This window comes from Onychomys torridus, chromosome 20 (genome assembly GCF_903995425.1).
Source record: "Onychomys torridus chromosome 20, mOncTor1.1, whole genome shotgun sequence".
NCBI classification, from domain to species: Eukaryota; Metazoa; Chordata; class Mammalia; order Rodentia; family Cricetidae; genus Onychomys; species Onychomys torridus.
This window is the reverse complement of record NC_050462.1, coordinates 14,503,493-14,528,907: the sequence shown is the minus strand read 5'-3', so window position 1 is coordinate 14,528,907 and position 25,415 is coordinate 14,503,493. Positions and strand designations below refer to the sequence as shown.

Sequence of the window (25,415 nt, the reverse complement as noted above, 5' to 3'; positions counted from 1 at the left end):
TCTAGATTCTTTACTTGCTGTTATATTACCAGATGGCTTCTCCTTCCTACATTGAGGTGGCTTTGAATAAGATATGAAAATACACAAATCTTACTTCCACCATGAAATGAGAATAAAAACTTCAATTCATCCAAGAGAAGTGTCATGGCTCAGCTGAGAGAAAAGACAGGGAGACATGCCAATTAGGCACACAGAGCAACAGAGGGACACAACGCGGCTCTGATGGGAGACTGAGAAGTCCGGGACCTGAAGGGGGGTGTCAGCCCGGAAACTCAGGCCCGAGAACAGCAGCGGGAGACCTGACCCATGAAATGACTGCAGAAAACCAGAACTCTTCCCAGGACTGGAAGCAAGGGTTGAAGCTGCTGCCGTTGCCAGGAGAGGAAGAACCCACCAACTCCAGAGAGAAAAAGCAAAGTCTGAATTTGTTGAGTTCATCTGTCCCAAGCATTTAGTTCATAGAATTAAAGACCCGAGAACTGATAGAAGGAAGCTGATTAGCGGCTAAGACAGCATCTGTCCCTGCTTGCACCGGCTCTCTGCCTACACCTCTCCTTGTCCTTCCTCCAATCTCAGTCCAGAGCGGGAAATGAAACTGAGCACACAAGAGAATGGATTTCATTTAGAAGATGAAAGCACTAGGGAAAAGCATCTTTCCCTCGTCCGCAGCTCCGACAATAATTTAGGCACTGTTACTCGTTACTCTTACTATCTCTTCTTCTTCTTCTTCTTTTTTTTTTTTTTTTTTTTTTTGGTTTTTCGAGACAGGGTTTCTCTGTGTAGCTTTGCGCCTTTCCTGGAACTTGCTCTGTAGACCAGACTGGCCTCGAACTCACAGAGATCCGCCTGCCTCTGCCTCCCGAGTGCTGGGACTAAAGGCGTGCCCACCACCGCCCAGCTTACTATCTCTTCTTACATCACCTATGAAACATGTTTTTTGGGCAGTGCAGATAACTGGATTTTTCTAAGTTGTACTTAGTAAAATTTTACATGAGAATTGTTTTCTCTGCTACATTTAACTGGTATATCATGTTGTGGCAATTATTAGGCCTAGCTCAACTATGGCTAGCTCAACCAAGCTGAATTCTGAAATACCAGTCTTCTATGGTGTTTTGGTCTAGGAGGAAAGTTTGTATCTATTGTAAATCATTCTCCAGAGTCCCAGAACAGCTATGTACGGCTGACTGTAACCTTTGTATATACTCAATTATTTTACACACCCCTTTCTAACAGTATTCATATGGGCAGAGCAAAGAGCCAAGAAGAGGGGTCAGTTATGGTGCTAACGAGGTCTCAGCGGAGCATGTCTCCAGCTCGGTTCAGCGTATTAATCTGAGTGACAGATCAAACTTTACAGAATTACTTCCTAGGCTCCATCTGCATCCTTCTAACAGTCTAGCTGCATTGCTTCCATTATAAAAGTGTACGGAGTGAGAGGGGCATAGTGGTAGGGCACTGGCCTAGCATACGTAGGACCATGTAGAGTCCATGTAGGGATTCATCCCCAGCACCATGACAAAATGTATTTGGGATAGATTTCAAATGCTCCTTTTCCAAAATGGTTTTAAAAAGTACTAGGAGTTAAAAACTTAAGGCGAAAATGCATTACATAATAAGCACCCCCATAATAATGCTGAAGGGTAGCTAAGTAAGGTAGCTCACTCACACATACATCATTTTTATCTTTATTATTTCTAATATGAGAGCAAAGTATCTGGGTCTTAGACACCAGTTCACACTAAAAAAGTAGTAGCCAGGCCCTCAATAAAAGCCATGCATTCAGGTCACAGTGAATGCCCATGCCTAATGAAAGAAAGCAATTGTGCCTAACTGACACTAAATTCTTTTTGAACTTGTTTGTCAAGGCAGGGTTTCTCCTGCTCTGTGTAGCCTTGGCTATCCTAGAGTCTCTCTGTAGACCAGGCTGGCCTCGAATTCAGAGACTGACTTGCCTCCGCATCTTGAGTGTTGGGATTTAAAGGCGTGCACCACCACTGTCTGGCTGGGCTCACAACCATCTATAGTAGGATCTGAAGACTTCTTCTGGCATGCAGGTATACATGCAAAGCATTCATACATAAAATCTAAATACATTAAATTTAAAGAATTATTAAAATCTAACCACCTAATTGCCCAATGAAAACTGACAGACAGCAAGCTGACCCACTGTTTTCTATGGCAGGGTGTGATTCTATCATGGGTATTTCGACTTTAAAAGTGTAACAGGCAAATTTTGACTGTTGAAAGGAAGATCAGAATTGAACAGTAACATAACATTAAAAAAAAAAAATCAAAGATACCCTGAAAACTACATGGGAATCGCTGAGCAGTGGACCCTCTTTTTCCATGTAGCTTGGCTCTCCAGTGATGAGGTGCGCATGTCCGTCCATGCTCTCCACTGGGCTATGACAGGCTGTGCTTTCTCCGGGAGTCAATGCTTTTGCAAGGTTGTCAAATGCCCTACAAGGAGACATCAGACGCTGTGAGCTCGGCCAATCTCCAACAGGCAAATGAAATTCCTATACAAAATTCTGGAGTTCAGATTTAAGTCAAGGCTCTGGAATGACAGCTCGGGAACCTGCATGGGACTGAACTAGGCCCGCTGAATGTGGGTGACAATTGTGTGGCTTGATCTGTTTGTGGGGTCCCTGGCAGCAGGACCAGGACTTATCCCAGGTGCATGAACTAGCTTTTTGGAGCCCATTCCCTGCGGTGGGATACCTTGCTCAGCCTTGATACAATGGGGAGGGGCTAGGCTCTCCTTCAACTTGGTATGCCAGACTCTGTTGACTACCATGGGAGGCCTTACCCACTCTGAGGAGTGGATGGGGGTAGAGCGGGAGGGAGGTGAGGAGGCGGGAGAAGGGGAGGGAGGGAGAACTGGGGTTGGTATGTAAAATGAAAACATTTTAGTAAATAAAAAGAAGATTTAAGTCAGGGCTGTGAGAATAGCACATGGTAGAACACTCGTCTGGCACACACTAGGCCCTGGGTCTAGTGCCCGGATGGGGGCTGGGGGGCACTTAAGCATAAAAAGTCTTTTGCAAATAGGACAGGGGTGTGGCTCAGTGGTGGAAGGCCGTGTAGTGTACGAAAGGCCCTGGGCTCCACCTCCAGTGCCACTGTCAGGAGGGGTCTACACACACAACACAAACAAGTAACAAACCAGGCTCCAGAAAACAGCTTTCCTGTAGGACAGACAGACTTTGTATTTCAGCGACCTCTGTGATTAGCTCCAAAGCCAACAAATTAAACTTAGTAAGTGTACTTTAAAATATATATTACCATATTGCCAAGAAATTACCATCTCTTTAAGTATGAGAAATCCTCATACTTATTCCTTCATATATAAGTTATTTATGTTGACTTTGCTACATCAAACGCAAAACAGGTTCAGTTTTGATTTTACTTAAAAATTCAGACTATTTTTACACTTGTGGTTACTTAAATGCACACAGTTAAGAATTTAAGGGTCGGGGATTTAGCTCAGTGGTAAAGAGCTTGCCTAGCAAGCGCAAGGCCCTGGGTTCGGTCCTCAGCTCAAAAAAAAAAAAAAAAAAGATAAGGATGTTAGACAACTGAAGTTATCAAGTAATCATTCAAAACAGTTTCCCATACTGTTAAAGACACATTTTCTAGAGTTCCTTAAATGAAGCCCTATGCTCAACAATCCCCAAGCCTCAACTCCTATTTCCCCATTTCTGGCCCTTCTGCAATGCTGTCAATTCAAGCCCAGGGCCTAGAACATACCAGGTGAGCACTCTGCCACCACTCAGGTGTACCCCAGAGCCATACTAAATATAAAATAATAAACAGAAGTCTGAGAAAACTCCGAAGGAATTTCATCTCTGTATTCTGAGTACTAATATTGATAAAATAAAATAAAATTCTGACTCTATTTTCCTTAAGTATAATTTAAAATAGTTATTTCAATGAGATCTTTGACATTATCTTTATCAATAGAAATTAGTGGTGGTTGGGAAATCAAGATGACTGCTTAGGAAACATGTTTCGTTCTACATACAGAGGGAAAATATCTTAACACAAAATGAAACATCAGACCCCAACTGTCATTTAAGATAAAGGAAATCCCCAACCTGTCAGACTGCAGTATTAATTTTATCATATACACTTACTGCTTACAAAACTCAGAATGGAGTGTGTTCAGCATGCTTTCCCAAAGGCAGATTTTCAGTTAAACCTTACTATGCCTTACATTTTTCTACTTCTTATTGAAATATTTTTCAGAAACTTTTATAGACAGATGTTAACACAAAAACACTCTAATCAATTCAGAACGCAGTTTAGAAGAAGAGACCAGATTTCACCTTGAGACGTCTCCATTGGTCTGGATATCCTGATGAAATGCACAGAAGGGTGTATCCCCATTGCGTAAGCTGTCCACCACAGGCATCTCGTGACTAGTGTAAGGAAGGTCTTTAGCTTTGCCGAGATTCGCTAGTGATGTGACCACACTGGCCAATGTGCTTAAGTTTCCCTGACATGATTCAACCTTAAAAATAAAGAAAGTACTAAAATTTTGCAAAGTGGTACTGATATTTCAAAACCTCAAATATCATGAAATACTAAAAGAAAAGCAAATTAGTAAGTCAAATTGATGAGTTCATTTCTGTAATCTCTGCACTCAAGAGGCTGAGGTGGGAGGGTTTCCACAAAGTCAAGGCCAGTGTGGGCTACAGAGTGGGAGGCTGCCCTTAAAGGAAAAACTCTTGAGGAAAATATAGACTTAAAAAATTATAAGTTCTTAAAAATATTTACAAAGTTTAAAACAAAAATTCTACTTACTAGCTAATCTAGCTAAGTCCTAGTTACTTCCTCTAAAAAGGATATCAAATTAGATAATTCCTTTTAGCAGTAATGATTTAATATTGTTAGAACTTCCAAAACTTTTTAGGATTAAATTTTTTTTAATTTTATGTGTATGGGTGTTTTGCTTGTACGTGTCTGTGCACCACACGCGGCCCGGTGCCCTCAGAGGTCAACAGAGGGCATTGGGTTCCCTGGAACTGGAGTTACAGATGACTGAGTGACCACGTAGGTGTAAGGGAATTGAACGTGGGTCCTCTCCAAGAGCAGTGAGGGCTCTTAACGTCTGAGCCATCTCATCTCTCCAGCCCCAGAGATTTAGTTTTATTTTTTACATTAGGTGTCTGTGTGTGGGTATAGTCATATGAGTGTACGTGCTTATGGAGGTCAGAAAAGGTCACTGGGTCACCTGGAGGTGGAGTTAGAGACCTGGTCGTGAGCCACCCGAGGTGAATGCTGGGGAATGAACTGAGATCCTCTGGAAGAGCAATATGTGCTCTTAACCACTGGGCCATCCTCCAGCCCCTCAAAATGTCTTACACAACAAACTGGCATAGAATCTAAATTAAATGAAAAGGGGAAAGGCAAATTTATTACCAAACAGACTTCCTAAGAGGCCACTGTCTTAACTAAAATGTAACGGACCAGACCCGTCACTAGAATAGGAGGAAATGGATCCTCTGTCCAGGTTTGTTTATGTTTTCTTCTTATCAGAGTTGAAGAACTCCTGGTCATGCTCTCAGTCTCTTAGGACACACTCCCCACACACTTGCCCAGCTGTCTGCTCTTGTTGTCAATAATGAATAATATACAATGTTTATGCACTGGCCGCGCCTCTTGTAAGAAAGCATTCTCTCTGCAAAGCTTCAGCTAAAATCCTACACAGGAAGAACAGGGGAGTTCTCTTCCTCCTCCTTCTTCTCTTTCCTTTTAGCTCTCAATCTTAAAGCCACGAGTTGACACTCAGCAACTTCTCATACTAACACACGAGCTTTGGGAAATACCATTTTCAATGAAAAGGTTCCTATATACCTAATGCTTCCATTTATTAAATTCCTTTGGGGCTGGGGAGATGGGTCAGCAGTTAAAGTGCCGTGAGCTTGGGGCCCATCTGTTATTTCAGCTCTCTGAAGTCAGAGAGGGCAACCATGGAGCAAGTAAGAGAGCCATGTCTGTGGGTTCAATAGACATCCTGCCTCAATGAATAAGGTGAAAAGAAATCAAATAAGCCTCCCAACATCAGTTGGGGGCTTCATATACATGTGTACATGCACACACGTGCATGTATAAAGAAACACATTTATGCATGCACACACACATACAAACATATATGCATGCACACATATATAAATACATATGCATGCACACACACAGAGGCATATAACAATTCTTTTAACGTTCAATTACTCCACCCAAACGTAATAACAAGACCTTTAAGTTTCTTCTATAGTCTTTAATTTGTTTTGTCTGTGTGTACATGATTTGTTCTTTTTTGTAAATGCAGAGTCCTGCTATTTCAATCAGGGCTGGCCTGTAGTTTCCTACTGTTGGTCCAGGCTGACCTTGATCTTGTGAGCCTGTCTCTGCCTCCTGAGGGCTGGGATTACAGGTGTGAAACACTACAAATCATCTAGTACACGCAAACCATTCTGAATTCCGAAATAATATCAGTCTTTCTTTTGAGGCTTCATTGGTTTGATTAATTCTTTAATTTGTATGAAACATACTTTGGTGAATAAGTAGACAATGATTTTTATGCCCTCCTCAAATAAATCATTGCCAGTGTTCCCAGATCCTTAATGAATATCCTGTTAGCAATTTCTTATGAGACATTATATGTATATATATATATATATATATATATATATATATATTTATATTTCTTAATGTCTTTACTCTGAGCCGTCTTGCTGGCCCTGGAAAGATTCGGGAGTGCCTCTGGGAACACTTTCTTCCACCTGCCCCGGGCTCTGCCTCTGCAGCACTCACAGCCCCAAAGTAGTAGGGCGTCATTCATGGAATGAGCATGGCCTCACTATAACAAATATATTAGATATATATATGTATGTATGTATGTATGTATGTATGTATGTATCAATCTCAGTTAATCCTGTCCGACAGGAATTCTCATCCTTCTTCAACAGAACGACCCAGCACACCCAGGCCATGAAGAATAGGGGCCTGCTGGATTGCAAAGCCTATGTTCACAGCCAGTATTCTTATTGTAAGAATACATGTAATTAGTATTTTTAACTATTTTAATTTTTTTTTCTTGTTTAGGTTTTGTTTTTTGAGACAGGGTCTAAGTGTGCAGCCTCTGCTGGCCTGGAATTTACTGTATGTAGCCCAGGCTGGCCTCAAGCTCATACAGCTCCTCCTGCCTCTGCCTCTCAAATGCTGGGATTAGATTAGAGGCATTTGCTCATATATTCTGCTAGGTATCTTAACTTTTATCTAGAGCTCAGAAATGAAATATTCCTTTCCATGAGACAGTCTGTTAACTAGATTTCAAAGTTTCTGCCACTGGAGATTCTTAGGTAACGCAACATGGAGAAATCTCATCTTGTGGTATATTTAGGGCCATTTGTTCTGTTCTGCATTACAGCTTCTGGTGCTGAGACTTCATGTATGCTGCGCCTATTCTTCCACTCAATGACCCGAGGACTTTTGGGCTGTGAGTGCTGCAGAGGCAGAGCCCGGGGCATGTGGAAGAAAGTCTTCCCAGAGGTACTCCCGAGTCTTCCAGGGTCAGCAAGACGGCTCAGAGTAAAGGCACTGGCCACTAATGATGATTACTTGTATGACGAGATCCCACACGGTGGGAAAGGAGAGCCAACTCTGGAAACTACAGGAAGTCTATAAAGTTTATCTAAATGGAGCAATGTTTAGGGCTGGGGAGATGGCTTCATGGGCAACAGTGGTTCCGTATGAACACAGATTTGAAGTCAGATCCTGGCACACATAAACAACTGTGTGTGTTCCTGTTATCGCCGCACCTGGAGAGAGAAAGGCAGGAGGGCTGCTGGGGGCCTCACTGGCTGCCCCCCAACTGGAACATCAAATTCTGGGTTCTCTAAGACCCTGTTTCAAAGTACAAGGCAGATGGCAATACAGCAGGGCATTGTGAGCACGAGCATGTGGATGTCAACATGCACACACACATACAGAAGTCTCTCCTTTAGACTCATGCCAAGCAAAGATCGGCTCCGTCTCAAGAGAGTCTAGAGGACTGGGGTGTCACCTGAGAGAACAAGCAATCTCTTTCCCACTCTGACCCAGGGGTGCTGCGATGCACAATGGCCACATAGAATCCTGAGACTCACATGATTGTTCTAACGGAGGTATGCTCAAAGTTTCCCTTTACTTGGAGTAAAATACAATATGTAAAATAATACATAAAATATAGTAAATCTAGCAGGAAAAATCAGAGGAAGACAGGTAAGAATTCTGATCAGACGGGTTCATAAAACATCACGGCTGATCCTCAAATCAGAGTGCAGACCAGGCTGGATCCACTCCTAGTCATTTCCTGCTTTTAGCCTTCCAAGTTGCTGAGATTCAGGAAGTGTACCATTCATTAGGTTTGGTTTAGATTTAGCATCAATTAATTTTCTGATAGATTTTATTTCAAGATGAAAGAAAACCTGGGAACACTTTTAATTTTTGTTGCTTTCATTGTAAAGATAAAATTTTAGTGGCATGGTGAAGAATTTCATTAAGTAATTTTAGCTTTAGAAACAGGAATTAGAGACTGGAGAGATGTCTCAGCGGTTAAGAGCACTGTCTGCTTTTCCAGAGGTCCTGAGTTCAATTCCCAGCAATCACATGGTGGCTCACAACCATCTGTAGTGGGATCTGGTGCCCTCTTCTGGCCTGCAGGCCGAACACTGTATACATAACACATATAAATAAATAAGGTCTTTTTCAAAAGGAAAGAGGAATTATTGTTCTGTAGTAGAGCATGGGGCTACGGCTCAAACTCCAGCACCATAGGGACAGGGACAGGGGAGGGTCTTTTAAACTGTACTATATACCTTATCTGGTGCCATTAGCATAGTTGGTTCTGTTTTTATTCCAGGCGGATGAATATTCACGAACATTCCTGAGTCCAACAGTCCTGTTGACCTATAACAAATGAAGCACAAATTTTAGTCTTACTTGATCTGGAAAAAGTAGCAAATGACCCGCTTCTTAATGTCATCTGTATGGCACCTGGTGGTCTCGCCGTCTGTCACAAAGGTTGGAGTAGCAGCCAGCGGGCTTCGGAGGTCTTTGCGGATGTAGATTTTTTCTGTTGAGGCTGCACAGTTGGAAGATTTTTCTCGAGATACTTCAATGGGTTTTCTTTCACACTGAACAGCTGTGAAAACATGTCAAATAATTATAGTACAACAGACTTTATGGAGATTTGTGAGCCTAGGAGTCTTGTCATCGGTATGGATAACAAGAGGGAGACACTGCTTCCAACTGACTTCCAAAGGCAACCATCAATCTTTACGGAGTCTATTCACATTCAATGATGTTGCTGCCTATTTGTAAAACTGGTCAATTTACATCTTAGTCACATTTTTTCCTATTTGGCCACTCCTATAGTAGAAAAACAGAACTCTTAAGAAACCTCACGATCAAGAAGGAAGAACTGTATATAGCATTAAAGAAAAAGGAAGTTGAAGATAATAGTACTAAGGACTAAGGAGAGCCTTTCTAGTTAGGAAATACACGTATTACCCAGCAGCTCCTTACACACGTGCACTATCTGCAGGATTTGTAGGGCCTGAGAGGAGATAAAACAGTTGTTAAAGGTCCACTTTCTCTTGGGGTGGAGGGGAACACAGTTGTTAAATGTCCACTTTCTCTTGGGGGAGGGGAACACAGTTGTTAAATGTCCACTTTCTCTTGGGGTGGAGGGGAACACAGTTGTTAAAGGTCCACTTTCTCTTGGGGGAGGGGAACACAGTTGTTAAAGGTCCACTTTCTCTTGGGGGAGGGGAACACAGTTGTTAAAGGTCCACTTTCTCTTGGGGGAGGGGAACACAGTTGTTAAATGTCCACTTTCTCTTGGGGTGGAGGGGAACACAGTTGTTAAATGTCCACTTACTCTTGGGGGAGGGGAACACAGTTGTTAAAGGTCCACTTTCTCTTGGGGTGGAGGGGAACACAGTTGTTCAATGTCCACTTTCTCTTGGGGTGGAAGGGAACACAGTTGTTAAATGTCCACTTTCTCTTGGGGTGGAGGGGAACACAGTTGTTAAAGGTCCACTTTCTCTTGGGGTGGAGGGGAACACAGTTGTTAAAGGTCCACTTTCTTTTGGGGCGGAGGGGAACGCAAAGTGTCAGAAATCAGAACTCGGCTCCGCCACCTGCTAGCTGTCTGTCCTTCTCGGGGAAGGTGTTACGTGTTAGCAGTATAACCAAGCACAGAGAACTGCTGTGAGACTATCTGACACGGATGTGGTAAGGAGCGGCTTTTAGCACACGGTCAGTTCAATCAGCAGTGGCTGCTGTTACCAGGATCACATTTTGGGCATCAGTCACAAAGCACACTGACGTCTAGCTACTTTAGTGATACACAGTTTTCAATTTTAAAATGTAACATTGACAATACTGCAGAGAACTTAGGAAAGACAACAAAATCACTTAAAAATTCTATTCTGCACATTAAAATTTTTAAATTCTGAGACAACTTACAAAAATCATTTGGGTGCTAAGTGCCAACTGGAAATGTGTGCATGTCACAGGAGTGTTAAAAATATTTATTGAATAATAAATACATATGTATATATCCTACTTCTAGTTGGACAACTGGACTAAATAGCCCATGTCATGGTTTGAACAAGAAGAGCCTGGCTGGAGGACGCTGTGGCTGCAGTGAATTGTGAGAGTTTGTAGCCTCACTCCACTTCCTGGATGGGGCGAAAATGTGAGCAGTCTGCTTCCTGGTCCTGCTAGCACAGAACCTTCCGGCCTTCTGGAGCCATAAACCCAACAAGCCTTTTGTTCTTTCAGTTGCTCTGGTCATGGTATTTAACTACGGTGACAGCACACGGGCACCTGAGCTGCTCAACCTGCTATGTGTACACTTCCGGGTATGCAAAAAAAAAAAAGTCACTCCTTCCCAGCAAGTACATACAGTCTTGTTTCATCCCGAAGGCGATGCATCGCTGTAACCTGCAGTACTGACAGCGGTTTCGATGGTGCTTATTAATTACACAGTCTTTTGATCCTCGACACGAATAGATCAGATTTTTCCGGATGCTTCTTTTAAAAAACCCTTTGCAGCCCTCACAGGTTATTGCTCCGTAATGACGTCCTAGAGATGAAATGTTTAAGAAAATATAAAACACACTATAGATCGGAAGTTATCAATTTTTTCTACAAAAACAACATTATATAAAATGAAATTGTGATTTTTGAGATTCTGACAAAAACGTTTTTTAGGATTTAAGTTGAGAATCAAACAACCAACCATATCCTGTGGTAACTTCAATGATACATAGTTTTGAATTTTATAATGTAACATTAAAAATGTTAGAAACTTAGGGCCAAAATCACTATCAAAAATTCTATTATGCACATTAAAATTTTTAATCCGAAGAAAGCTTACAAATTACTGTTTTGTCATTTATCATAATCAGTGTTTTCCCCCCCTGTTAGGGAGTAAATACAGCTAGCTCCTTGTATACGCTAGGCAAACATTCTACCAATCTGCATCCTTGGATATAACAGATATGTCATATTACAGCTCCATGCTCCAGAAGAATGAACAGTGCTACCTACTACTGGAAGTATAGTACCCTTTCCTTGTGAGTTCCACTTTGAAAACTTCTTAATAAAGCTACTGTAGTGTGGAGCTAGAGAGACGGCTCGGCGGTAAGAGCACTTGCTACTCTGACAGAGGGTCCAGGATCAGCTCCCAGGCCCCCCCCCCCCAGAGGACTTGACACCCTCTTCTAGCCTCCACAGTACTAGGTGCCCACACACTACACACAGATACAGCCAAGCAAACTGCGCACACACACATTACATTTTGATTAACCTGTTATTTCACCAATCAAGTGTTTTGGATGACGACATTAACAAATTACACAAACTTGAGGAAAAGTTCTAATGGAGGTTCTTGTAATGAAATTTCAAACAAAACAAAAATGAAAACACATTTACAAAAACAAGCGGGGCCCTTAACCTCTGCCCCACTGACACCTGTGCACATATATGAGCAGACATGAGGATGCACTTCTGACAGGAAGTAAGCAGTGATCAGAATTAAAATGACTTATCACTGAGCACCCAGAACTGACGGAGAACAGCCCACCCGGGTCTCGGAGCCGAACTTCTCCAGCAGACCCCATCTGATCACAGAAACTAACCAGGTCATGCGCGGCTCACTCTTGGATGGGAAACTAACTAAATCAGATATGCAGAACTCCAAATAAAGGTTGACCAAAGAATCATCCATTCAGCAATTCAATTTACTCTGAATTTCTAAAACAGGATTTGGGGAAATGTGCTAAAATAAATTTACGACATAATGTATTATTAAAGACCACAATTCATTTTCCGATGATTCCTTTGGCAAATTTAATTTTCACATTTAAAACGTTTTTGTGTTTACCTCCAAATGGTGAAACCCAAACAAACATTCTGTGCCATTATAAACCAAATGAGATGACACTGAAGAAAAAGTATAAATAGAGAGAAAGGTGAAGTTCAGAGACCACACAGATGAGGCATAAAAACACATTCTTCTATTTATTCTTTAGTGTTAGAGGGAACAGAGCTGAGGAGCAGTCACTTTAACAGTGTCACATATACAGAATTATTTTTAATCATACCTGATGCTTTGTCTCCACATACTACACAAAGATCAAAAACTTTATTTGGTCCTTGGTCGGGTGAATTTTCTGTAAAGAGCTTTTAGAAGAAGAAGACAAACGTCATTGGTCAGCAACAGCCTCACACTGTCCAACAGTGAAAGGACTCAGGGTCGGAGTCACTTCCGACTCTGACATAAATTACTCTTCAACTAAGAACCCTGACCACCGACAGAGCAGTTAAGCCAGCTTTCGCCCCACACAGAAAAAATACGTCAGTGTTAGACAAGGCAAAAACTATTAGTATCTTTTCCCTTCTTCCACAACAATCACAACAGCACACACCTCTGATCCTAGTATCATGAGAAGGGGTGGGGAGGGCAGGTGGATCTTTGTGAGTTCCAGTCCAGCCTGGTGTACTCAGTTCCAGTCCAGCCAGGGCTACACAGTGAGACTCTTTCTCAAGAACAAAACCCAACACCAAAATCCCACTGGTGGCTGAGAACACTTCCCAGCACCCACGTCAGGTGGTTAGCTCATAACCAATCTGTATGTCCAGTTCCAGTGACTGATGGCTTCCTCCGGCCTCCACAGGATCCTGCACACATTTTGCACATGCACATGTCCTCAGGGACACACATACATATAAAATAAGTAAGTGTTAAAAAAAGTTCAGCCGGGCGGTGGTGGCGCACACCTGTAATCCCAGCACTCGGGAGGCAGAGGCAGAGGGATCTCTGTGAGTTCGAGGCCAGCCTGGTCTACCAAGCGAGTTCCAGGAAAGGCGCAAAGTTGCACAGAGAAACCTTGTCTTGAAAAACCAAAAATAAAATAAAATAAAAAAAAGTTCAATACAGAAATACACAAGTATTTTTAAGTGTAAGCCATTCATACACACTAACACTATTCATATATAAAATTATTCATATAGAAATACTAATTATTCTAAAAGTTCTAAGACCTTCCATGACATTTGCCTTTGACAGTTCAGAACCTTTCCAAATGAAATGGCCCAGCAAAAGCAGCTATATACTAAAGCTGGACCTGGTGGTGCACACCTGTCGCCCCAGCACTTGGGAGGCTAGGGGACAGGATCTTTGAGTTACAGCAGCCTGGGCTACACAGTGAGACCCTGTGTCACACTGCTGCCTCCAACCTAAAAGTGACAGCATAAAAAGATAGTTTTTGTGGACTTTTTAAAAAGAAAGGGAATGACAAATAAATGTTATCAGATGATTAACTATAATTATGCAAGTGTGACCGCTACATAGAGGCCCACACAACTGGCCATTACTGAGATGAGGTGAGGCGGCCCTGTTCAGTGGTATAAGGAGCTCATCACTAGGTATGGCTATGAGAACACCAGCAAAGAGTTCTGGTTTCTTCCCTCGGATCCACCTTTCCATTCATCCTTTGCCCGTTGTTTCCTGGATGAGAAAAACATTTTTTTTTTTTTTAACCGATTTACCTGGAGGTGTGGTGTGGACAGGTCAGGAGTGGCAAAGAGCAGCTGGTTGACGCCTGCGGCATCTGGAGTTGTGAGGAAGACTTTTCCTGGGGTGCAGCCCTCATGATTGGCCAGAATGAACTGCTTGCCCTGGGTGCTATGGTCAAGCGCTGTCACGATCTGGATTTTCTGTTCGGTCTGCTGCTCTGTAACAATCTAACACAACCATGGCACATTAATAACCCATTCAACTCAATCATGCTTGCTTGCTTTTTGAGACAGGTCTGGCTGTGTAGCCAGATTGGCTTTGAACTCATAACCTGCTCCCTCAGCCTCCTGAGTACTAGGGATGAGCTACCACATCTGGCTTTTGTTTTTCCTTAATGAATCAATTTTAACCTCAAAAAAAAAAAAAAAAAAAAAAAAAAAGCCAGAAAAGCCAGTTATATACCTCTTAAATGGCAATTCTCCTTCTAATAAAATTCTAATAGAGCACTGTGAAATTTACAAATAAAAGTACAGCCAGGCAATGGTGGCACATGTCTTTAATCCCCACACTTGGGAGGCAGAGGCAGGCAGATTCCTGAGTTTGAGGCCAGCCTGGTTTACAGAGCAAGTTCCTGGTCAGCCAAGACTGCACCGAGAAACCCAATGTAAAAAAAACAAAAACAAAACAACAACAACAACAACAAACACTTAGATAAGTGAATAAATAACAACAGCAGGATTATTTGATTTTGATGTGGCTGTTCGATCCCTCCCTCATTTCAGCACCTCTCACTTAGCAGTTCTCAGCCTGTGGGTCCAAACCTCCATCCACAAATACAGACATTATGACTCCTAACAGTAGCAGATTTTCAGTAGCAGTGAAATAATTCTATGGTTGTGAGTTATAAGTCTAATGGTCATTCAGTTTTTAGAAAAGAGAATTGGGTACATGCATGATCTAACTGCCACTGCGTTGAAACGTTAGGTCGGAAAAAGGGTATTTCCCACAGTGTAACAGAATAATTAAGAAGAAAAATAATAAACTTGGACTTCAATGGAGAAGAACAGTAATTAGGTAAGCAATTCTCCGGTCTCAGAAGCCCTCTATACTCTCTAAGTCTGGAGCCAGCTCTCATGTCAAATTACATATACACATCAAGATCAACAAGAATGGAAAGGACCCCATCAGCTTTAGAAGTGGTCCAGACCAAGAGGAGGGACATGTCAAGAAATGCCATTCTCAAATGGAACTTTACCAAGCTTCACATGGGCTAGAATGACTACAGGGAAAAGCTGTAGGCTCTTATGGAAGAGCCCCTGGTAACAGAAGGACATGTCTTGCTATATCTGGACTCACAATTAGGTGCTCTGTTTAGGTCTCCCCAAGCCCTGCCCGAGCCCAGGCCTGGATGACAGCCTGTCTGTAAACCAGTGGGCTGTTGGGACACAGCAGAGGATCTGGTGTACACATGCTGCAGAAGTCCCTGAGGCCTGGGGCCATATTCTAGCTCTACCCTGGCTGTCCTTTGTGAATAAAAAGAAGAAACTTGGGGTGGGGGGAGGCATCATAAAATTTCTAAGATAATTAGAAAACCTTTATTCATTTAAAAATAATTCATATACTAATAGGAAATAATGTTTTATGAAAACTAAGTTTATTTCTCCACTGAATATGTAATAGTATGAGTGGTGTTTTACATTTCTGTGAACTATTTTAATGTGTGATTTAATAAAATTGTAAGTTCATATCTGCTTTTTCATTTGGTCTATTAGAATATGTTGTTTTGGTTCAAATTTAAAAAGGAAACCCAGTCTCACATAGATAGTGTAGAAAGCAATGAATATTTTAATAGCATTTTGAATTGTGAAAATTGTTCATTGATACCATCCCAAAACATGATGCATAGCTTTGCAAAAGTTAGCTGCAGCATGGAATTAGGAGTTATATTATATACAGATAGAAAACCTAGCACAGGGCAGGCAGAGCTTTGAAGAAACACGATTTTGTCTTAGGAAGTCATAAACGTTTTTATCTTTTTCTTAAAATTAATCATTTTGTCCATCATTATTTAAACTTAGTCTGGCCTTGAACTTGAGGTCTCCTGCCTCTACCTCTTGAGTTCTGGGATTATAGGCACGTGTCAGTAGCCCGACATGTCAATAATACTTTTTATGGGTACTAACATCTTGAGGAAGATTTAATTTTTATTTCACTATCACATTCCTACTATCATAAGATTGACTTCTATAAGGTAGTTGAAGCCTATCAACCATATTGTAGATGGTTATGATACAACTTCATTGAACTATGGGGATGTTTATGTTTTTAGCACAAACTATCCCATCCTAGTTATTATTATCTTATTATTGTGTATGTGTGCATGACATGAGCACATACGTGAGCACACGTATGTGTGCATGCATGCACTCCATAGCATGCATGTGGAGTGAGGGGACACCTTAAGAGTTTTGTTTTTTTTACCTTATCATCACACAGGTTCTGGGGTTGAACTCTGGTCATTAGCATTAGTGGCAAGCCCTCTATGTGGATGAGCCATCTCCCTGGTTCTAAGACTGGTTTTTATTGGGTGGTATTGTAGTAACAGGGCCCACCTCTCTTTCCTACAGTGAACGGAGGCGGGGGAAGGTCCCTAAGAAGAGGTACTGTTGTGTTTCTAAGGCCTGATACGTCCCAATGTTTTTAAATCACTTCAAAAAGTCACACATGGTCAAAATAGTTCACACTGAAGAGTCAAAATTAACAATGTCTACGGGAGTAATAGCTCACAAACTTCAGATAACCCCCCAAACATATGCCATATTATGGTAGTTTGAATGTGTCTGGCCCCCATAAGCTCACAGGGAGTGGCACTATTAGGAGGTGTGGCTTTGCTGAAGGAAGTGTGGTCCTGTTGGAGGAAGCTGGATGACACTCCCTTTAATTCAGATTTTGAGGCTGGAGGCCACACCTTTCATCTGGGCCACACCTTCTGTTGGAAGTGTGTCACTGTGGGGGGTTGGGGTCTTTTTCTCCAGTTTCACTTGGTGTGACAGTCAAGTCGTCTTCCAGTTGCCTGTCTGTGAAGATGTAAGGACTCTCAGCTCCAGCACCACGTCTGCCTGCATACCGCCATGCTCCCTGTCATGATGGACTGAACCTCTGAATTGTAAGTGAGCCCCCTCAATTACATGTTTCCTTGATAAGAGTTGCTGTGGTCATGGTGTCTCCTCACAGCAACAGAAACCCAAACTAAGACACATATGTTACTTTTTGCAAAAAACTGGACGTAGTCATTTAAGACTAGCCTCGGATTTCCTGACCCCAAACGACATTCTCTGATCAGGGCCCTTCCTACTCCTCTTTATTAGCTTTTCATTCATCTTTGATGGTGATAAACGTTTTGTAGACATGTGTGTTCCATGGCGCCACATGCATTAAGTCACAGTACTTACCGTCTGTTAGTGCGGTTATTGAACTACGTCTCACTGCATAGTAAAGCTATCTGAGAACTGGCCATCCTCCAACCTGGGACCTCCAGAACCCAGTACAGACTCGGCAGGAAGAATGGCAGCTTGGTAGGCCAGCAAGTGAACTGTAAACTAGACATACCTCACCCATCTGCTGCTCAATTATTTGATGTGCGATTTCCTCTATGGTCGCCATGATCTAACTGTCAAAATATCTGCCAAAGATGGGGAAAAAAAAAGCCCTTTTACAATTATATACATGAAATATTTACTGAAGAATGTATCAAGTGAAATCATGTGCTGCCTAAGATTTTCTTTAAAATAATCCAGTTAAGGGAGTGGGGTGTGAGAGGCACTAGACCAGTGGTTCTCACCCTTCATAATGCTGTGACCCTTTAGAACAGTCCCTCATGGTGTGATCACCCCAACCACAAAATTTTTTTAGTTGCAACTTCATAACTATAATTTTGTTACTGTCATGAGCAGTAATGTAAGTAGCTGACAAGCAGGATATGATATGTGACCCCTGTGAAGGGTCATTCAACCCTCCCCCACCCAGGGGTCATGACCCATAGGTTGAGAACCACCGGATTAGATAAGACTGGCTGCAGACCAGCAATGCTGAACACACTGTCAGCTGATGAATGTACATGCTGGGGGTCCATGTGACTATTCTGCTTTTCTACACGCGGACATAGCTCTTTTAAAAAGCTGTTCTACCTGTGTGGGTGGATAAAGCTGGATAAAGCTGCTCCTACGAGCCACATGCTATTTTATGGAAATCCCAGAGTCTGCAGTCGGCTGCTTCCTGTGAGCTTTTACTGCTCAGGGGGGGTCTCTGAGGCCCACAGATAATACAGGCAATTGCTACTGCTCTTGGCTGTCCATGAGAACTAGCCAGTAAGACTCTACTGCTGAAGACGCCATCGTCTCTGGTCACAGGAGGTAAGAGGAATCAGGCTGGAACTGGACTGGAAGCTTCTTCCACGCTGGCTAGCCTTCAGTGCTAGTTGGTGTGATGCAGGCTGCAGGGGACTGTTACCTACATACAGTCTTACCCAGGTGTAAGCTTTGCGATGTGACATTACTGCCCTGATAATTAAAATGTCCCCACTGGGACACACACCATGGCAAGTCTGTCACGGCAGTAACCATCTGCTCTCTGCTGTGCTCTGAGGCCTGCTTCACGGGAGGGAATCCATGTTTAGTACTGTAAACACCTAAGAAGCCCATGGCTGGAAGGGCCAAGTTATAACAAATAACACACAGAGATCACCAGCACACTGTCAATGTTCTAGCCCCCTGAACAAAGCTGTTCGCTCTCTTTCCTGCCACTGCGAAGTCTGCCGTTCTAAGCTGTAATTCCTCTACCTTCACGCAAACATGATTAAGCTGGAGAGCTGCCACAGTAGAATGCTGGCCTGGCTGGCAGGAGAGGCCCAAGCTCCATTCCCAGAAACACAGAAGCAGCGAGCACACAAACCAAGGACAGCTCCCGCTTTCAAGTCAGCTTCTAGTGACTGCATTATTGTCATCTGGTAACAACCTGTTTCAATGCCACCACCTACTGAGGGTCACGCCAAGTGTTGTCCCTTCTTGTCCTTGAGGATGGCCAGATGATAACCATCTAGTCTTCAAGTATCGGATGTCAAAGTCCAATATGATTCATCTAATTGCAACTTCAAAAAAATTTGTGTGTGACTGTGTGCATGTGTGGAGACCAGAAGAGGGCGTGCGTGCCCTCCACCATTGCTCTGACTATTCCTTTGGGGTCTCGACTTGAAGCTGGGGTTCATGTTTTCTTGGCTAGGCTAGAAGGCAGCAAGGCCCAGTAATGCCCCTGTCTCTGTCTGCAAGCCATCTCTCCAGGCCCTATTATTTTGCAAAAGACCAAACGAACAGATTGAGAACTATTACCTATCTTCTCAATGTTCATCCCAGCCTGGCCTTTCTCTATGGGATTTGGGCTGCCATTTGCTGAACTTTACATTCTAGCTGTCCAGACTCCTAATTCTTACAGTTTACCATGCTTCCCCGGCCTTGATAATGGCTTTTCTCTTCACTCTGAATGCCACACAATCACTGATCAGTGTATATGCTCAAGCCTGCATAAGAAATGAGACAAAACAGGCATTTTTCTTCTTTAAAATTTTTATTTTTTTATTATGTGCATGTGCTCGGGAATACAGATGTCAGGAGGCCAGAAGAAGGTGTTGATATCTTGAAGATGGAGTTAAAGGCAGCACTGAGCTGCCCAGTGTGGGTGCTGGGAGTTCAACCTGGCTCCCCTGGGGGAGCAGCCAGTGCTCTTAACTGCTGAGCATCTCTCTAGACTAGTTTTAAAAGGTAGGGTCACAGGTAGCCCTGGGTGGCTTTGAAGGTGCTATGTAGCTGAGGACGACCATGAACCCCTAACCCTCCTGCTACTACCTAAGTACTGGGATTACAGGCAAGTGCAACATATTCTACAGACTGCTGACAGCTTAAACTATTATACCTCCCCCAGAGAAGGGATCTGCCACTGTACAGCAGAAGCGTTAAACAACTATTTCTCAGTACTGAGGCCGAGTCAGCGTTTCAAGTTCATGGTCAGCCTATTACAGAGTGCTAGAATTCAGAGTTGCAATCCTCACTATAATAGTACTAAATGCACAGTTTATTATATAATGTCCTTATTATTAGCACGAGGCTGCTTCTTCAGAAATGGGACCATCAACACTGTCTCTGAGAAGTTAAAGAGTCGATGTAAGTGAAAATATACCTATGGCTGACGGTCTTCAGCACGTGATGCAATAAGCATTACGTGGTGAAGAGCTATGGCTGCTTTTCCAGAGAACCTGGGCTTGATTCCCAGCACCCACCTGGTGGCTCACAACTGTCTATAACTCCAGTTCCAGGGGATTCAACACCCTCTTCTGGTCTCTGTATGTCATGAAGCATGAACACAGAACACAGACATACACACAGGTGAAACACCCATACAGATTAAACATAATCAAATTTCAAAAGCACAAGGATGCTCCCATCCGTTACTGCTATCAACCTTGATCTCTCTTGTACAATCTCCCTGACCTTCTCTCTTCATCTTTTCCATATAAATGGTTGAATTAATAGAAACCCTCAGTTTCTTAACTGTGGATCCCTATCCTGCACAAGATCACACAAGGATCACCTAGGCGCCACCACAAACCTGGCAACAGTAAAAGAGTCTTAAATGTGTAATGACGGAACATTAACTCAAAATCAAATACACAGTTAATCCAAGGTGTCGCTGGAAGCACAGGTCCACCTGAGTCATATGGAGCCACGTCCCTGAGACCTTTGTTTTAAACACAGAACACGTGCAGTTTGTACTGTGCATGCTTTTGTGACCTCTGACACCATGAACTCTGCCTGAAACAGCTCAGCTCAGACTACTGGGTGCTCCAAAGTTCCTTTCCCTGGTACAAACATTTCTGTTCTTACAGGAACACAACAGTTTAATTATATAAAATGATTATGTAATTATTTGTAATTATTCTAAAAAAGATTTCCTAATATTTACCTACCATCTTTCTTCAGCATCTAATTATCAAATTAGTACTGTGGTGGTTAGGAGAATGGCCCCATGGGCTCATATGTTTGAATATTTGGTCCCCAGTTGGTGGAACTGTTGGGGAACATGAGCAGATACGACCTTGCTGGAGGAGGTGTGTCTCGGGGCGGGTTTTGAGGTTTCAAAAGCCCACGCAATTTCCCAGTTAGCCCTAATGTGTGTGCGTGCACTCTGTCTGTCTTCTGGTTGCTGTCTCAACATGTATACTCTGTGACTGCCCCAGCATCATGCCTGCCATGCTTCCCTTCAGGATGGTCGTGGACTTCAGCCCTCTGGAACTATGAACCCCCAAATTAAATGCTGTTTTTGTTTTTGAAGACAGGTTTTCTCTGTGTAGTCCTGGCTGTCCTAGAACTCACTCTGTAGCCCAGGCTGTCCTTCAACTCAGAGATCTGCCTGCCTCTGCCTATTGGTTGTAGTATTAAGGCAACTCCACATAGTTAAAAGGGAGGTTTATTTTATGGGGTAACTTACAAGTAAAGGGATAGGTTACAGGGTCTGGGAAAGGTGTAGTGCAGTCCAACAGTGTTCTCTGGATAACTCTGCTTGGTCTACCTCCGGGGTCCAGGATCCAGGAACCAAGAGAGCCAGCACATCGAGATCTCAGATCTTAAGGGGTCCTCTCTTGGCCCCGCCTTATAGGCGAGACAAGTTAGGGAAGCCTCAATGGGGGAGGTCAAAGCTGGAACAGCTACTCATTACCTGTTTTTATTTTTCAGTTACAGGTAATTGTCTAACACCTCCCAGGCAGGTTGTGGAATACCACAATTGACCAGAAAAAAGTAAGTCAAATCATCTTTGCAATATCGATTTATTTCTAATAATCATGATGATGTGAAAAATCAATAATCCTCCCCAGCCTGATTTTTAATGAGGATCTGGCTGCAGAGAACATGAAAGTAGCCAAGCTGACATTTTAATAAAACTATGCAACACACTGCAATAAACCAAAAGAATAATTGGAATGTTTCTTAAAATTCTTCAAATTAAGGGAGAGAAAAAGCTCTGAGTTGTTACTGTCAGTGAAAAAGATTTATTTGTACTCTACAAAGACTTTTATTTACTTGCAAAAACTGTGTGTCTGTCTGTGTGTGTGTGTGTGTGTGAGAGAGAGAGAGAGAGAGAGAGAGTGTGTGTGTGTGTGTGTGTGTGTGTGTTACCATTAAAATATTAAATGTTCATGGGGAAGGGGATTCATCAGTCAGGGCCCTCTAAAGGAACAGAGCTAGTGGTGAAATTCACAAAGTTTCTTTACCCGAAAGGTCCTCTTTCCAACAGAATTTCCAGAATTAATGTGACCAATTCCAGCAGTTTACTATCAGGTTTAAGGAAAGTCAAAGACATACAACCAGGATTTCTAACACAGTATAGTAGTTCCTTTAAGATATGTTTAGGAAGGAAGCATATTTGAAAAACTGTCCTGCTGCCCCGTGGAAGCGCAGCCAGGCTGGAAAGAGATATCTAACACCAATGGATTTTTCCCCCACAAATGAAGGTTCACAGCTGAAAGGTCTTGCTAAGTTTCTGCAGAGATGCTGTGAGAAACTGTAGGGGAGACTGCTGGCTTGTAGCAGGAGTTCAAGTTTGCAGACACCAGTGTACTTTCACCCACTGAATGACCCACCAGGAGGCACCTGTAGCCAAAAGGCACCGAGTCCGCTGTGCCTGGCAGGACTGTTCATTCAAGAGCTGTGCTCTCGGCTCTGCTTTCCAATATGGCAAACAAGCTCTGCTTACAGAGCTTCTCGGCACGCAGAGGGGGCTCTCAAGATAGTTCAAAGGTCACTGAAACTGAACAATGAAGTTATGTCTTGGATGGAGCATAGATCTGATTTGGTTTATTTTTTTCATAATGATTTATGGCTCTCAAAACAGTTGTCAGTTTTTTTTTTTTTTTTTGAAAAATTCAATGTTGCTTCAAGGAAGTAACTGAAATGTATTTATGTTGAGATAAAATTGCAACTTTTACTTAAAAAGCTAACATGAGGAAACAGGGTGAAAATTAGTTCTTTAGAGATGTTTATAGTAGAGATGATTTTATAATGAAAAATAACCTCCTCAGGCTTTGGGGTTAAGAGCACTTGTCCTTCAAAAGACTCAAAGACCCAAGTTCGGATCCCTCCACCCACATGGTGGCTCACTAGCCCCTGTAATTACAGTTCCAGAAGATCTGACACCTCTTCTGGCCCCTGAGTGCACTGTACACCCTTGCTACACACATGCAGGCAAAACACCCATATGTATGTATGTATGTATGTATGTATGTATGTATGTATGTATGTATGTATGTATTTTTTTTCTGAAAACCCCCTTGGAGATTGCCCTCCCCAGAAAAATCACAAGTTCATATTCCTTCACCTCCCAATGCTATACGCTAAATGTCAAGAGCTTTACAAAGCACAAAGTCAGTCCAAGGAATTCATGGGGATTCCTGAGGTAAAACTTTAGCAGTTTATCACACTAAACAGAAACCATGGAAAGCAACACCTTCAATACTCCATTTCAATCCCCTACTCCACTCTGAGACCCAGTTCAAATTCCATTTTACACACTATTTTTGAATGATTCCATTTTGTAATACAGGAAGAGTTGACTGGGATTCAAGAATAGACTTCCATTAATTCCTAAAAATTTTTGAACAGAGGCCCATTTTTCTAGAGATGGTTTGGAAAGTGTGTTTGTGTTTTTGTCTGTGTGTGTGTGTGTGTGTGTGTGTGTGTATACACGCAGACACACAGAGTTTCTTAAAGTGCTACTTACTGTATGGTGTTTGTCTTAGCTATCACTGGGGTAGGAATTACACACTTCATCACACCCACAGTAGATGTTTTAGGGTTTGTTGCCATGGAACTGCCCCCTTCAAAACCTTTCAACTATATTACACAGGATGATGAAACCAGTTACTTTTACTGGCACCACGGGTGGTTTGTTTTGTTAACAGCTACCCGTATCTTCATTAATGGCAATGGAAGCAACATTAAAACAGCTTTGGAAAACAGAGTTAGTTAGGAGGCTCTGAAGGGCGCCATACAAAGCTCTGACCTGGACACCTGACCTTTGGTTACGCCACCCTTCGACCACAATGACTACAACTGGGAAAATTACATTGTATCCAAAGGTTCAAGATGCATACCAAAAGGTTACCGGACATATTGATACAAAGGACACACTACCTTTCCTTTATCTTCCACAGGTCTCCTGGGGTTTGGATTCATAGCTTCTAAGCCAGTCTGGCCTGGAACTCCATCTTTGAGGTCCTAACCTCCAGAGGACAAGGATTACAGGCGTCCTTCACCAGCCTGGCTCCGACAGGTCATTCAGGTGTTCATCAATATTAAATGGCCCACAATAAATTCCCAATTCCCTCACCTTCCTGGGATCTTAATTTCCTTCAATGTCTGTCCCCCCAACTTACAATTCCTAAAAACACCCTCCCAAAACGATTTCCTTCTCATCTTAGCCGTATGACTAGAACAGATCACTAATCGGTTTCCAACTTTACCAAAGCGGACACATAAAGTTTAAATACAATTATCCAACCGGGTAAACAAACAGACACTGTTTAAACAAACACACACCTCTCCCGCAAAGTCTAAGGCATACTTAAAACTTCCAGGGGGGGGGCGGGGAAAGCCCTAATAAGGACTAAACTTCAAGTCGTCTTTGCTGGTCTTCTCCAACTCAGGGCGACCTCCTTACTACAGGGTGCGGGGCACCCCGGCACGCTCTGCCCCTCACGGGATGTCATCTGCAGGAGCTGGAGGCAGGGCTCTTAACAAAAGGGCTCCGGGGTGGGGTGGGGTGGGGGGTGTCTGTGATGTGCCCGGTGCATGCGACACCACCGTGGGCCACCTTCCCTCCTGGACCCGATCGCCGCCGCGGCTCGTCCTCGGGGTGGAAGGAGAGGGCAGGGCGGGCGCACGGCCGACAGCCCTCCCCGCGCCCCGGGGTCCGTCCGCGGCCCGCCGCCGCTCCCGGCCCAGCACCCACCACGCGCGCAGCCCCGGGGCGGAGGAAGCGGCGCCCGGACGGAAGCGTTCCCCGCGGGTGAAAGGTCACCGTCCCCGCCCGGCCTCCCGCGGCGGCTTCGGGCAGGACCGCTAGCTCCCTCCCGGGACTCGGGTGACCGGGGCGCTCGGGCGCTCGGGTGCTCGGGCGCTCGGGGCTCCCGGGGCCGCGCCGCTCGGCGGTTGAGCCGCCCCGCAGCCGACTTACCCCTCCCGCCGCGGCGGCCGCTGGGCTGGAGAGAGCAGACGCGAAGGGGACCCGAGGCCCAGGG

General features: G+C 43.4%; 1 protein-coding gene across 3 annotated transcripts in view; it reads right to left on the bottom strand.

Moving 5' to 3' along the window:
• Nucleotides 1–25,415, bottom strand: part of Nr2c1 (nuclear receptor subfamily 2 group C member 1) — a 49,364-nt gene extending 23,949 nt beyond the window's left edge. Inside the window, exons 1-9 of one of the 3 annotated variants that reach the window (XM_036169982.1) lie at nt 25,352–25,415; nt 17,684–17,756; nt 14,107–14,301; nt 12,660–12,738; nt 10,958–11,137; nt 9,040–9,187; nt 8,862–8,952; nt 4,329–4,513; nt 2,301–2,460 (exon numbers count right to left, since the gene is read on the bottom strand). In XM_036169982.1, the coding sequence (XP_036025875.1) occupies nt 2,301–2,460; nt 4,329–4,513; nt 8,862–8,952; nt 9,040–9,187; nt 10,958–11,137; nt 12,660–12,738; nt 14,107–14,301; nt 17,684–17,737 (1,092 nt within the window). In that variant the 5' untranslated portion in view covers nt 17,738–17,756; nt 25,352–25,415. Of the gene's footprint in view, nt 1–2,300; nt 2,461–4,328; nt 4,514–8,861; nt 8,953–9,039; nt 9,188–10,957; nt 11,138–12,659; nt 12,739–14,106; nt 14,302–17,683; nt 17,757–19,109; nt 19,442–24,309; nt 25,227–25,351 lie in introns of those variants that run through there. The other 2 variants (XM_036169983.1, XM_036169984.1) reach the window with 2 other exon arrangements.